At 45.2% G+C, this 15394-nt stretch overlaps 1 protein-coding gene across 21 annotated transcripts in view; it reads right to left on the bottom strand.

The window, feature by feature from the left end:
• The window catches only part of Eif4g3 (eukaryotic translation initiation factor 4 gamma 3), a 229760-nt gene that overhangs the window by 38403 nt on the left and 175963 nt on the right, over window positions 1-15394 (bottom strand). For 20 of the 21 annotated variants that reach the window (XM_051171468.1, XM_051171470.1, XM_051171469.1 and 17 more), the window contains 5 exons: window positions 13178-13375; window positions 7694-7840; window positions 7123-7359; window positions 4869-4973; window positions 2844-2976 (listed from right to left, as the gene is read on the bottom strand). In XM_051171468.1, the coding sequence (XP_051027425.1) occupies window positions 2844-2976; window positions 4869-4973; window positions 7123-7359; window positions 7694-7840; window positions 13178-13375 (820 nt within the window). Of the gene's footprint in view, window positions 1-2843; window positions 2977-4868; window positions 4974-7122; window positions 7360-7693; window positions 7841-13137; window positions 13376-15394 lie in introns of those variants that run through there. The other variant, XR_007833431.1, reaches the window with a different exon arrangement.

Below are 15394 nucleotides of genomic sequence, written 5' to 3'. Positions count from 1 at the left end.
AAAACAAAAGATAAAAAAGTAGATAAATAAAACCATTATTATAATGCAGGGTGGAGACCTTTAGCATCCCCTGTGGCCTCCAGCTCCTGCTCTCAGTGAGGCCACTCGTGTGATTACCCAGTGCAGACATCTCACCGCTCTGCTATTTGAGACACATCTGGCTGTCAGCATACCAATAAGAAAAAAGACAAGATACTTCACAAATGGTCTACACTGAGCTCTCAGTATTCTGGTCCCCACTGCCTCTGCCCCGTCTTTAGTGTGGCCCCTTCCCATCCAGGCCCAAGCTCTAACCACAGGTTCCTTCTGTTTCAGAAGGAACTGCTGCTGGGCCTTTGTGCTTCTTCTTCCCTCTGTTCATGTCCCTCCTTCCAAAGACATGCACAGGACTTCCCACCCTCGCCTGCTTCCGGTTGGCTCCGCGGCACCAATATGAGCTGGCTCCCCAGTCTTCCTGTTCAACAATCTCTGGTGATGTGGCACAGCAGGCAGAGGCAGTTGCTGCCAAGCCTGACAGCCTGAATTCAGTCCTGGGACCAGCATGGTAGAAGGAAAAATGGGCTCTTCAAGTTGTTCTCTGACCCCCATGGCATGCCATGTTAAAGAAAACATGCACCCTCTACCCTTTAAACCTTCAATTCCTCACAGTTCTTTCTTCTCAATTGTTCCACAGAACAAAGTTGTTGAATAAATGATATTTTCTATCTCAGTATTAGTTTTCTGCTGCCAGCCCATGTCCCCATTAAGTGACAGGCCCTGGGAATTTGATGTGCACATCGCTGCCTTCTGAAAGCTGACCTGAACCACATGTTCCTAGATTGTCTGCTATCTGACCTCAGCAGCCATCAACACACTCACCTCATCTTTCAAGAGCTACATCCTAGCTCTTTCCAGTCATTCTGCTGTTAAACACTTCTTTCAGTCCCATGCGGGCATCTATGAATCAGGCCTTAACAACTCTGATACTTTCTCCATTTTGCTCAGCAGTAAAGGACAGTCATTACTTAAAGTCCTGGGTGAAGGCAGCTCTCCCGGCAGCTCTATTATGGCAGCACTGTGTTCTTGTTAAATACCAGGCAGGATAATCTGAAGGCTCACTATGAGCCAGATGCCACAGGGTGAACTAAGAAGACTTATGTTCACCTGTAACAAGCACAAAAGTGCCCTTCATTTTGGAAAGGCTTCTGCTTCCGACATTCTAAGACTTTAGTCAGAGGACTATTCTGGGCACCAAGCACCTTCTGCTTTGTCCTTCACATGGTTCCCTGTTTATTTCTTTTTCTTTTCTTTTTTAAAGATTTATTTATTTATTATGTATACAGTGCTCTGCCTACATGTATACCTGCAGGCCAGAGAGGGCATTAGATCACATTATAGATGGTTGTGAGCTACCATTTGGTTGCTGGGAATTGAGCTCAGGACCTCTGGAAGAGCAGGCAGTGTTCTTAACCTCTGAGACATCTTTCCAGTCCTATCTGTTATTTCTTTTTAAATTTTATTTTAAATCATATGTGTATGGCTGTTTTGCCGACAGGCATGTCTACGAACCACATGCATGCCTGGTGTTCTCAGAGACCAGGGTCAGACACTTGGAGCTCTGGGACTGGAGAGACAGATGGTGGTGAAGAGCTGTGTGGGTGGTGGGAAGGGACCTGGGTCCTCAGTAAGAGCAGCCAGTGCTCTTAAGCACTGAATCATCTCTCCCGTCCTGATCCTTTTTATTTTTATTGGTAAGGTCTCAGCTCCTTACACACAGGTTTTACGAACAGTTTCACTGTGGAGTTTGACTCGTGCAATAAGCCACAAGCCTGGAGCTCACAGTAGATCAACTGTAGCATGTCTGCCTGCCATGCAGAAGACCGTGGCTTCTACCTACAGCACCAAAAGAAAAACCAACATAAAACAAAATGAGTGTCAGTCAGGCAGTCTCTTGTTAGACACCACACACTGACTGAAGACTGGCAGAGACCAACACTAAGCCCTTGACTCAGTTCTCCCAGCAAACAGTCCTTTCCATCTCAACAGTGAAACTGCGCTCCAGCCAGCCTTGTTTATTCCTTTTGAAAGTGAAGATTTATTTCATTTCACAACTAAAATTCTTTCAAATACTAGCCACACAGTAAGGCCAGGCCTCCTTCACATAACGATTTCTTCTGCTTCCCATCTGTCCCCTCAAAAACTTTACATCATTCTTTTTTTGTTTAAGATGTATTTATGTAGCTGGGCGTAGTGGCACATGCTTTTAATCCTAGCACTCAGGAGGCAGAGGCAGGCTCGGAATGAGTCCAGGAAAGCCAAGAAGAAACTCTGTCTCAAAAAACAAAAAAAGATTTATTTATTTTGTGTATATGAGTGCTCTATTTGCATGTACACCTACAGGCCAGGAGAGGGCATCAGATCACATTACAGATGGTTGTCAGCCACCATGTGGTTGCTGGGAATTGAACTCAGGACCTCAAGAAGAGCAGACAGTGCTTTTAATGGCTGAGCCATCTCTCCAGCCCTCAAATGAAAATTATTCTTAAGTCTAAACTTTTACAACGCTAATAAAGAATACATCTGACCTGAAGACACCCCATGCCGTCACAGTTCCAAGAGAGCTATTTCCCACGGCTTCTCTTACCTCTCGCAGACAGTGTGGAGGGAAGCTACGCACTGCAAGCCTGGGAATGCCTGGCTTTGCACAAATCAACGCACATTCCCATCCTGTACTAGCTCAATGGTTAGTCTCAGGTGACTTGGTGTTGCTTGACAACCACTTCTCTGTTCTTTGTGACCTAATTCCAGCTCCTACCTAACAGTCCCCAGCACCCCGTACCCCACCCTGCCACCTCTGCCCTCACCTGGCCTTCTCTTCTCCTTGGTCATCAGCTGCTGTACTTTCCGTTGCTCTTCCTGTTCTTCTATTTTGGCCTCTTTGTGAATCTGTTCAATAGTTTTTGGCCCCTGATCGGCTCTTCGGGACACCCAATTACACTACAAAAGCAGAAAATAAAGTTACTAGTCAAACAATGCACAATTTTACAAAAAGGGCAGGAATCTGGCTTGGTCAGCATGTGCAAGGCTCAGCATTTGGTCCTCAGCACCACACACAAGAACAGTAATTATAGTAGTTTTCCAGGTGAAAACAAATTAAAAGCCTACACTTCTGCTGAGTGGTGGTGGTGCTCACCTTCAGGCCCAGTACTTAAGAAGGGGAGACAGGTGAAGCCCTGTGAGTTCTAGGATAGCCAGGGCTGCATAGAGAAACCTGTCTCAACAGCCCCAACATCCCGAGAAAAAAGAAAAAGCCTCTAGTTTTCACTTCGGGAACCATATAAAAGCATGTACTAAATGGAGACTTACACTAGGTTCTTGAGCTTGCTGTAAATATGTGTACTGTAGGAAGTCATGCTAAGAAATGATCAACTCTAGCTGGCTGTGCAGCACACATTACAACCACCGGCGGGTAAAGGTCAGAGGGAAGGAGTATCTGATGCAGCCACCACTCTAGTCTACACTGGGAGAGGAGAGGGTGTGGACCAGGAAGAATGAGGACGCCACCCCCCCCCACCCCACACCCCCAAGGACTAAGTAACACCAAGGCCTAATAGTTCACGCCAAGGGTCACAGGGATTCTACGTCAAAGGTGACTCTGGAACCCTTCTTAGAATGCCACACAAAGCTGCTCATCTCAAAAGACAGGAGCTGCCTCACACATCGCAGCCACTATCTCAACGGTTAAAATGAGCATATGTGGTGAAGATATGCATGGAAAACAGGCTGAGTTTAGTTAGCATGTGAGTGAGCTCTGATGACCTGGTCACAGCTTTTGCCCTCAAGGGTTTGGGAAGACAAAGAGGCCTCACTGATGCCGTGAGGACTGACTGGGAAGAGGTAGTCAACTTAGCTGTTATACCAAGAAAAAGGAGGCCTGACAAGTCACCACAGCTGGTGAGACAGGGGGCACAGAGTGCAGAATAGCAACGCCCATGAGTCCACATCAAACACACTTATCTCCTTGAATTTTAGGAAGACCTGAAAGGTAGCAATAGTGTCATTGTGAAAACAAAACACAAGGCTTAGGAGTGAAACCTGTTTACTGTGGAGGCGAGACAGGTCACAAACACTGTGTCTCTCTCACTGACCACCTTGAATTCAGATGACCAGTGTCAGAGCTGCACTGTGGTTTGTAACTGGGGAAATAAAAAAGACTCAACAGACAGCACCTTTCAGGTCAGCTCAGTGCCAGGCAAGAAGCAAAACAACTTTTCATCCACACAAACATCACTGTCTTCTTCATTTAAGCCCTTTAAATCAGCTGCGACTTCATCACAGTTTTGGACTTATTCTTTTCTTTTTGTCATCTTGACACAAGCTAGAGTCACCCAGGAAGAGGATCCTCATGAGAATATGCCTCCACCCAGCCTGACTACAGGCAAGTCTGCAGGCATTTTCTTGATTAATGCAGGCGTGTATAACTCCTGAGCAGGTGGTCCTGTTGTGTTTTTAAGGGAAAAAAAAAAAAAAAAAAAAAAGCAGGATGAGGGGCTGGAGAGATGCCTCAGAGGTTAGGAGCACTGGCTGCTCTTCCAAAGACCCTAAATTCAATTCTCAGCAACCACACGGTGGCTCATAGCCACCGTGATCTAGTGCCCTCTTCTGGCATGCAGGTAGAATACTGTATACATAATAAATCTTTAAAAAATAAAATAAAATAAAAATAAAAATAAAGAGGCAGGCTGAGTAAGCCAGTTAATTAGCGTTTCTCCACGGCCTCTGCTGCCCTGACTTACTTCAGTGACGGACTGTGCTGTAAAACCTGAAATAAACCAGCTACTTCCCATGTTGCTTTGGTCATGACATTCACTGATAGAAACGTAACGTACCAGCCTGAGGTCTATCACATCCTGAAGCATGAATCGAATCCTTGACGAAGTTTTTCTTTCTTTAACAATTTTCTCCATCTGGTTAAAGTACTGGTCCATGCGTGGCTGCAACACATAAAACCACCATCATTTCTGGCTGAGAACCTTGTGATCGTCCTGGCTCAGCCTCTTGCATGCAGGCATACAGACATGTAGTGGCTCCTCACTCAGGCACCAGTAGATCTTAGGCGATTTAAGAACAACACCTTATGGCTGAAAGTGACAGTGAAACCTTTAACACTTTATGGTGTTTGTATGTAGCGTCTGTGGCAGTAGCGGATGACAGGCCTGGCAAGCAAGCACCTGCAGCCATTCAACTATCTCCCCGGCCACAGCATGACGTTTAACGGAGAATGAGTACTCGGCGCATTTGCTAGGCTCCTGCGTGTTATATTGCAGCTGGGGGAGAGACACCACTCTGTCTTTTGCTCTATTTCCTACAATCTCTGCTGAATCTAATGAAAGCAGAGTAAGTTGTAGGATGCTGAGAGCCAATGGCCTTAACCCTGAACTCTGGTTATATATGAAGAGAAATTACCCCAATCTTGCAAAACCACTGGTATTTGGGGGTTTCCTTCTTTCTTTCTTTACATATAAATTTATATTATTACACACACACATATAATTAACTACATATAGCAAGAAGAACTATGAAATAATCAGGAATTATATAAATGTTACATTTATAGTGTTTGGCTATTTGTATTTGGCAACCTTAATGAAAACATCTTTCTGGAAGCTAGAGAGAAGGCTCAGAGGTTAAGAGCACTGGCTGCTCCTCCAAAGGTCCTGAGTTCAATTCTCAGCAACCACATGGTGGCTCATAGCTATATATAATGAGATCTGATACCTTCTTCTGGCAGGCAGGCCCATATGCACGCAGGATGTATACATAATAAATAATCTTTAAAAAAAAAATCTTTCCTACCTTGGTGAGTCTCACATTCTGAATGTAAATCTGTATCTATCATATCTCATCTCTATCAACTTAAAACATCTAAACCCCTAAACAAGTAAGCTTAATTGTAAAACTAAACTATCTGGTCTTCAACCCCACCAGAGACCTAAAAGTGGGCAAGCTTGGATGCAGGCAGAGTTCGACAGCCAACTCTGCCAAGAAAGGCAAGCAAGTCTTCAATAGTCCCTGCCTCACACAAGGATGTCTGTCAGATACACTGGGCCAGAAGTCTGAAGATGATGCTCCAACATTATAGAGAGTTTTGTTTAACTGTTCAGGCAGCGAACTGTCTCTGTTGCCCCCCACCCCCACGTTGGAAGCTGCTGACCTGTACTACCTGTTTACTCGGGTATTTAGGATGTTTCTGTCACATACAAACACATTTCCCTAGGTGACTCATCTTTGACATTATTTCTCTGAAGCTTTTCTTTTCTTTCTTTCTTTCTTTCTTTATTACTATGTATACATTGCTCTGCCTGCATGTACAGCTGCAGGACAGAAGAGGACATCAGATCACCTAACAGACGGCTGTGAGCCACCATGTGGTTTCTGGGAATTGAACTCAGGACCCCTGGAAGAGTAATCAGTGCTCTTAACCTCTGAGCCATCTCTCCAGCCCTCTGAAGCATTTCTAATTTGTTTACCTTACTTGGACAGCACCAGGCTATGTCTTAATTAAAAGTTAGGTGGCCATGTCATTAATTTGTGCATAAACTTAAAAAGCTGGGCTGGTGGCCCATGCATTTAACCACAGCACTTGGAAGCAGAGGCAGGCTGATCTCTGTGAATTCAAAGCCAGTCTGTCTACATAGTGAATTCCAGGACAGCCAGAGATACATAGTCAGCTCCTATCTCAAAAAAACAAGATACAACAAAAAAGGCAGTGACTTGAGGCAGGCAGAGTGATGCGCCCATGCCTCCCCAGGGAGGTCAGCCTGGGATATACAGTGGGATCCTATCTCAAGAGAGACAAACAAACCTACTAGCTCTTCTTTACTCTTTTTCAGGCCTTACAACCTATAAAATGGTTATGAGAAAGAAAGAGAAGGACCGAACAACCTAGATCTATAAACGGACCTGCGTATAACTAGAGGCCTCCTCACCTTAGATCTAAAGCAAGTGGACTGTCACTTAAACCCTGGCAGTGAGGAGCGCGGGAGGACCAGGCACTGCTGGGATGTGGGTGGGAGTCCTGTGCTTGACCGCCTATTTCTACACTTGACGGTGAACCCTTAGCACAGCCTTCTGGGATTTTACCTTTGCTTTCTCAAAGTCCAGGTCTTTGCCGATGGTGGTGAGCAGGCGACAGAGGCACTCCAGGGACTCCTCGTCGTGGTTCTTTAGCAGCTTCACCACGCAGTCATGCATGATGGCCTCTGTCAGCATTTTGAGTTTAAAAAGTTCCCCAATGAACTTGATGTTGCCGATGGACCTCCGCCGGGCTTTGTCCTTGGCTTCTTCCAGCTCATCGTGAAGCCTTGTTCGCTCCTCCGGCTGTTGTGTAAAAGCGGGGTGGACAGCACCTATGATTCAGAGCTTTACTCCTTCTGGGCTCAAAGGCCCCTTGAGGCTCTGACATAGACTTACACACCAAAGTGTCCATCCACCAAGACTTCTGACCTAGCAACCTTTCTAAGCCCCAAAAGTAGACTGGCTCCTATGGGTGGCCCCCCAGCACCCCTAATGCTGGCAACAGGATTTCCCTTGACACCAATAGGACACACCTTTACCTACACACACGCACACACGCAGCTGACACATCCCCTCCCAGTGCCATAGCTAGCTGTATTGCCAACAATTCTGACAGTATTTGATTTGAAGTACTTACAGCACTGGCAGCTTCCAGTTCTTTCTGCTTCTTCTCAAAAACATCATCATCTGCTTTATCTTTTTCAAATTCCTTCTGGCAGCGGTTTAGCAGCAGCTTCCGGAAATTCACTGTGTTACCGGGCTTGTCTGCCATGGGCACCTTCAGCTGCATTCAGAGAGGAAAGCACAAAGGCAGCCAGATTACTTGATGCAGACAGACACACAGGTCAGCATTCTAAGAACAATGAAGCCTCAGTCATTTACAATGCAATGGAAAGTTGTCTTGACTTTATGCAGAAAAGACACACACTCACTCACACCTCCTGCCTCTTGTGGATACGCTTCAAACTGACATGGAATCTCTTAGCAGGGCAGCTGTTTCTTGCATATACCTAGACTCTTAATGGTGCAGGGTTATCCGCCTGTTTAAACCTTGTTTATTATTACTGTATTTATATGAGAGAGAGGGTGTGTGTGTGTGTGTGTGTGTGTGTGTGTGTGTTGCGCGCACACACGCACATCCATGGAGGAACCTCACTTTCTACATGGGTTATGGGGCTCAAACTCAGGTCATCAAGCACTTTTACCCACTGAGCCATCTCACTTTTCTATTTATTTAGACAGCAGACTGGAGCATCCATTCTAACAAAACATGAAACTCTCCTGCACAGTTACTGTCAACATGCAAAAGGACTTTTCTGGATCACAAAGTGGGTGAAAATCAACTTTTTATTTTTAAGCTGTTTTTGACACAAGGTGGCATCACTTTAGGCACGTCTAGGGCTTATTAGAAAAGCCAAGTTGGCCTCATATCTGGAATCCTACTGCCTAAGGCACCTCAGTGCTGGGGTTACAGGCACAGGAACACCTGCTGATCAAGGCTGCAGGGCTGGAGGAACTGGAGGACAGGCCTGTGATAGACAGAGCACTGCTCAATGTGCTCCTATGATGCCAGAAAGATCATTTAGTGCATCTTCTGACCAGCCCGGGGGCCAACACTGCAGCTGCAAATATTAGCTTGGGAAGCAGGGCAGATCAGGACCTACAGGTTAGAGGAGTTACCCTAACCCTGTTGTCAGCCTCCACAAAGAACAGCAATGACACTACAGTGCAGTCAGCCCCACTCCACTACCACACCAGGCCCGAGCTTATCAGTCTTGAAGCTGAGAGACAGCATGGCTGCTACATGTGAGGTGGCACAGGCCTGCAACCCCAGCATTTGAGAGGTACAGATGAGAGGAAGGATCTGAACTTCATAGCCATCTTTAGCTACAGAGTGAGTCTGAACTTGATTTACGCTATAATAGTCTTAAAACAACAACAACCACCACCCCCCCCCCCACTCCTTTGCAAACGGGAGAAATGAAAGCCCTATGCTCTAAGCCCAGGCAAACATTTAAAGCTAGGCTCAAAGAGCAGAGTAAGGGCTCAAAGATTCACTTCCTGCTACATATACACAAGGCAATCCTAAGCAAAGTTTCACAATCAACATCTCAGCCAAGAAGCCCTGCGCCCGAGTTAACAGAGAAAGCAGCCATTACGAGCAACATCGCTCCTTGTAGTGATGCTGGCCAGCAATCTTGGACATGAATGTCAGGCATCAACTCTCTCTGAGTGAGAGCACTTGAGTCCTGGCACACATGTTGGACTGGAGAGAAGACATTTGTTTCTAGAAGGACAAAGCTCTTGAGACACATGAAGGTTGTGTAATAATTACAGTGCTCAAATGAAACTGAAAATCGCAGGGCAGCTGGGCGCCCTATTCCTGACACTCAGAGCTGCTGCAGGACACAGACAGACATAATGGGCCAAGCCATTACCCAGCAATCTTCTTCCCAGGAAGCACACATTGGTCTGAGGAAATGTAAATGCTCAGCACTTCTGTGCTGACCCACCATCCAGTCTTATGGGACAGTCACTTTGAAATGTGAACGACTGTATAGCAATAGTTCAAATGTAGCTCCTTTGACCTAGTTCTATCTCAGGGGCCAGTGTGTACAACAGGTTAACACAGTGTGCACAGCAGCAAGAAAAGCCATCTCTATCGGACACACCAGAAACACACACGAGGGATGCACCAGGGACTGCTTCATGCACTGTGCACGCTGTACATGCTCCCTCAGCCAGCTCACTCCAGCCACATCCGACTGTCCAAGACAGATGTTTGGTCTCCAATCCCAGGCTGGCCCCAAGCTGTGAGTGTTCCCCAAGTGCTGGGATCAGAGGTGTGCATCACCTCCCCGGCATTCTACTCATTACTGCTGGGTCTAACCTAGTCTCAGGCCTGTCGTCCTTCCGCCCTTTGCTTCTAAGCCTTTGCGGTGGGACACTAAGTTCCGGGTGTGACCTAACACCCGAAGGCTTCGACCTCATTGTGCTACAGACACACACCTGCCACAGAGACAAGCTGCAAGAGAACTTCTCACAGGGCGTCAAAGGAGCGTTTTCACGTTGCTTTATTTTCCTCCTCCTGACTTTTTGAGATAGGGTCTCATGTATCCTAGGCTATATAGCTAAGGACCTTGGCCTCCTGATGTGCCTGCTGGATCTCACCTGCTCAAGTTTTTTACTTTTTGTCTTAGTTGGGGTTATTACTGCTGTGATAAAACACCATGACCAAAAGCAACTTGGGGAGGAAAAGGCTTATTTTACTCAGAGTTCATCATTAAAAGCAGTACTTAGCCTGCTTTCTATAGAACGACAAGTGGTGGCCCACCCACTATGGTCTGGGCCCTTTCACATCAGTCATTAACTGGCTTGCCTACAGTCCAGTCTTATAAAGGCATCAGTCTCCCTCCTCTCTGATGATTCTACCTGTGTCAAGTCAGCATGAAGTTAGACACTTTTCTATTCAGGCATTCGTTCTCTTACACACAAAGGTACAATCCAGGCAAGAGGATGGAGCGGTGTATAATTTAGAAGCATTCTGAAATGGGGATTTTCATTTTGACTATAATTAACTAAAACAAAGCATGGCAACTTAAGGTTAAAAAATTAGTTGGTTTTTTAAAACTAACAATTTGTTTATTTATATTTCTTCATTTATGCTGTTATATGTAGCTCTGACTAGCCTAGAACTCAGTACATAAGCCAGGCTGGCCTTGAACGGTTCATGATCTCCTTGTATCTATTCCTGAGGGCTGGGATACAGGAAAGAGCTACAATGCTTGGCTAATATACTTTTCTTTTATTGCTGACACAGGGTCTTACAGGCATCAAATTTGCAACAATGCTCCTGCCTAGAAGTCACCATTATCTATAGGCACACTTGCCTACAGGACATTTCTCTTGATCAGGTTTTATCAGGAAAGTACCAAAGGTGTTAAGTCCCAGTTATCTGCCTTGCAGTCTGCAGAGGCTCTTGCAGGCTTCTTCAGTCATTTCGAACTCAACTGGGAGAAGCTATGATATCAGAAGCACAGCTTTCTCTCTTATGATCCTTTGCGTGAGCACAATGTGGTAGGGAAAGGCAGCAGGGACAAACGTGTGGCTTGTAAACGAAGTGTCATCAATTTTCTCAATATTATCTAATGTCAGAAAAAAGTTACTCCGTTCTGATGTTTAGAAGTCACCTAATCAACGCAAAGTACATGAGAATGTATTCACTCATTTTAGCAGTGCTGGGTGGGCTCCAGTCACCAAGAAGGGTTGACATTGGAGGTATGCTGAGGCTTAGGTAGATCACTGACAACCTAGCTTGCCTAGCACGTTCAAGGCCCATGGCTTCATGTCTTGCACCAAAACCACAGCAACAAGCAAACAAACAAAGACAGTAAGTGGGTGTGTGGTATACAAGCTGTGTAGATGGCACTAAGGCTAGGAGGAAAAAAAGGTTTAAGCATTCCTCTAAATAATGAGAATCCATATTGTCCTCAATATGACAGCAACACTCAGCTAGGGTTTCTTGAATACCACTGCTGTTTGGGCCGGAAAGCTCTTTGCTGTCAGTCTGTCCATGCCTGCACTCCCCACCAAGTGTGCAGCAGCACCCTTGACCTGGGCTCTGGTGTCTCTAGATGATTGGTCCGGTTCAGTGCTGGGGATAAGATTCTATCAATTGAGCAAGAATAATGCTTGAGGACTGGGGGACTGCTCAGTGGCTAAGAGCACTTGCTACACTTCAGAGGACCAGAGTTAAGTTCCCAGAACCCACTTCAGGCTGTCCACAAATGCAAGGGATCTGATGCCCTCTTCTGGCCTCCCAGGCCTACGTGCTCATGTGTGCACACGATTTGTCCTGATTCAGTCTTAAGGAACTTGTAGAACTATGAGACTGTGTCTGTGCTTTGAAATAAACAAATCTGATTGTGGTGTGTGCACATGCACCCATGGTCACATAGGGACCCAGTAGGACTGAGTGGTGGGAGGGTTCAGCTGCTGGGGCACACACTGAGCCAGCCCCATCCTGCCTCACACTCTCCTCATCCTCTTTCTTTCTTTCTTTCTTTTTTTTTTGGTTTTTCGAGACAAGGTTTCTCTGTGTAGCCTTGGCTGTCCTAGACTCACTTTGTAGACCAGGGTGGCCTTGAACTCACATCGATCCACGTACCTCTGACTCCCAAGTGCTGGGATTAAAGGCGTGCACCACCACGCCCGGCATCCTGTTTCTTTCTATAACTGTCTTTGGCAGTTAGAAGACTAAGTAGGAGTCTTATGCTTACACTGTTTTTAAATTGTACTCAGTTTGTTTCTCTTTTTTAGAAATAAGATGTATTTTGTTTTCTTTTTTGTTTGTTTGTTTTGTTTTTCGAGACATGGTTTCTCTGGGTAGCCTTGGCTGTCCTGGGCTCGCTTTATAGACCAGGCTGGCCTCAAACTCACAGCGATTCGCCTACCTCTGCCTCCCAAGTGCTGGGATTAAAGGCATGCGCCACCACGCCCGGCAAGATTTAGTTTTTATTTATGTGTATGTATGTTATTGGTTGGGTCACTGTCTATGGACAGGTTAGGAACAGGAACTATTTGTTTGTTTATATGCTTTTTGTTGTTATTGAGATAGGGTCTTACTCTGCATCGTAGGTAGGTCATGCTCCTGAATGCTAGGACTGCAGGTGTGAACTGCTATGCCCAGCAAGAGAGGAAGTGATCAGATGTTGAACATTTTTGGTGACAGACAACTACTTTTCATCTGCAGAGCCCAGAATTAGGCAGTTAGTTCAACCCAAATTTAGCTCATGTTAAAGTTAGCACCTGCTCTAGTTCTGTGAGACGAGACTCCAGAATGAAGCTGTTCCTATGATGTAACTCCACACTACTAACCTAAGCCTTGCTCAGTCTTCCGTTCGCCTTATGCCCGTTTCCAGTGAGTCTCCACATACCCCGGAGAGGTGGGCAAAGACATTACTTTAGCAAGATTCTTTTTAACCAGTGAGGATAGTATCCATCAGCACTACCAATATATTCTCCCCTTTCCATTGCCCCAATAACACTCTGGGAAGAATGTGCAGCGAGGGGAGAATATACCTCTTGGCGACTCTGGTTTTACTGCTTCCTCTCTTCTTACCGTTACTAGGCACCGACACATGTTTGCGTACGCCACAGAGAAGCTGGGCTCATCGATAGCCTTCTCAAAGACCAGGTCGATGACTCCCTTCAGCCGTTCCTCCGTGTCCACAGTAAGTCCTGATACTTGCTTCATCAGCTGGTTGAACATCTGCGGTGTCAGTTTATTTAAGATACTTCGAACTTTTCTGAAAAGTTCCTAGGAAGGTTAAAATAAAGGGTGTTAACTAGTCTTAAATGCACCCACTTTAACAACTAAGGAGAACTCCAACACCTACTTTTGGCTACTGAGCATTTTAAGAAGAAAGGACTTCAGTCACTTAAAAGTCAACAAAACTGCTTGCATTTTTGCTTCTTTCCCACCTTTCTCCTATGGCAGGCACCACGACCTCCACCTGGGGCTCCCAGTATCCTATGCAGGCTCAAATGAGGATGATCCCCTCGCCTTCCCCGTGCATTTCTCAGAGCACCATGAGGAGGAGCTTCTAAAGGGTTAAGATGGTTGATGCTACCTTTGAAGGATTACATGATTCCTAATTAGGACTAAGTAAAAATACTTTACTTGAATTTTTTTTTATTAAAAAAAGATTTATTATTATGCATACAGTGCTCTGCCTGCATGTACACCTGCAGGCCAGAAGAGGGCACCACATCACATTATAGATGGTCACTGGGAATTGTTCTTATCCTCTGAGCAATCTCTCCAGCCTCTCAAAAAAAATTTTTTTTTTTTTTTTTGGTTTTTTCGAGGCAGGGTTTCTCTGTGTAGCCTTGGAAAAAAAAATTTTTTTAAGATAGTGCATCTTGTGTAGCTCAGGCTGTCCTTGAGTGTGGTATATAGCTAACTGTGTCCTTGAATCATCTGGGCCAGCTTCCTCAGTGCTGGGATCATAGGCACGTCCCTCCAGTCCCACTATGCTTGGCTCCTGTGGAATATGGCTTAGGGGCTTCTACCCACTAAGTGATACCTAGCATGGGTAAAAGAATTTTAGACACAACTTCTGACAGAACCTTTTACAGAAAATAAATTTTATGTACAATTATAAATGTGTCTAACATATAGTATTAAATTATGGCATGGATAACTGGGTAAAATCTTTAATATAATGTAGAAATGTTGGACTAGAAATGGAAGAAAGATGATTGATGCAAAAATGGGTCTATAACATTATGTAATGGCACAAAAATACTGGCTGTTCCTCCTAACAATCAGAAATGCTCACTCTTTGGTTTGATTTGAATAAGCAGTTAACAGCTAGATTAGAGCCACATGGTAGCAACAGCAGCCGATTTTAATCAGAAGTCAGAGGTAGGTGGATGTCTTTGAGTTCGAAGCTAGCCTTGTCTACAGAGTGAGTTCTAGGAGAAGCCTTGTCTCGTACGTGTGTACGTACACACACACACACAAAGTTGAATTAGAGCTAGAAAGAAGAATGTTCTTTTGAAAAAGTGGACCAAGATGAGCAGCAGTACCCCACATGTCTATTTTTACCAATGCTATTCAATGCCCCATAAAAGCTCCTTGGTGTAAAAGGGCAAAGAAAAACAAAGACCAACACACTAGAAAGAGAGAAACCAAGCCCTACCTACAAAGGGCACTGCATTTTGCAAATAAAGCCTGCAAGAGTTTCTAAAAAGGCTCCTGGTATGCCAGCCCCACGACTGACCTCAGAGTGGAACAGCAAGCTGCAAGAGCGGTCAGAATATACCCACTTCCCTCCTTCCTTCCTTCCTTCCTTCCTTCCTGTGTTTGAGACAGTATCTTGCTGCAAAGCATAGGCAGGCATGGAACTGACAACTTTGCAGCAACTTCAGAGCAGGGATTTCAAGTCTACACAGCTGCTGTCGGCTCAGCTCACGTGTGTGGCACCTGCAGCAACTACAGCTGTCCGCTGTATATCTACATTAGCAATGGATAACCAGAAAGAAAACGGACCATAGGCAACAGCACTAACCTACTTAATACTTAGTTGAAAGCCTAACATGGTAGCTAGAGGGCTGTCTAAGAGCTGTTGCCTTAGTCACCTACAATTCAATCCAAATCCTAATCCATATAGACTTTCTATGTTTTCCTTTGGCAAACATATCAAGGCGTTCATTCCATACAATAGATGTAAAGACAAAAACAAAACAAAACTAAACACCCAAATGGGTTCATTTCCCGGCATATGCATGGCGGCTCACTAGTCTTATTTGTCTAGTTTCAGAGGATGTGATG

This window comes from Acomys russatus, chromosome 29 (assembly GCF_903995435.1).
Source record: "Acomys russatus chromosome 29, mAcoRus1.1, whole genome shotgun sequence".
Classification (NCBI taxonomy): Eukaryota; Metazoa; Chordata; class Mammalia; order Rodentia; family Muridae; genus Acomys; species Acomys russatus.
The sequence above is the reverse complement of the archived record's forward strand: the minus strand, read 5'-3'. Positions and strand labels throughout refer to the sequence as shown.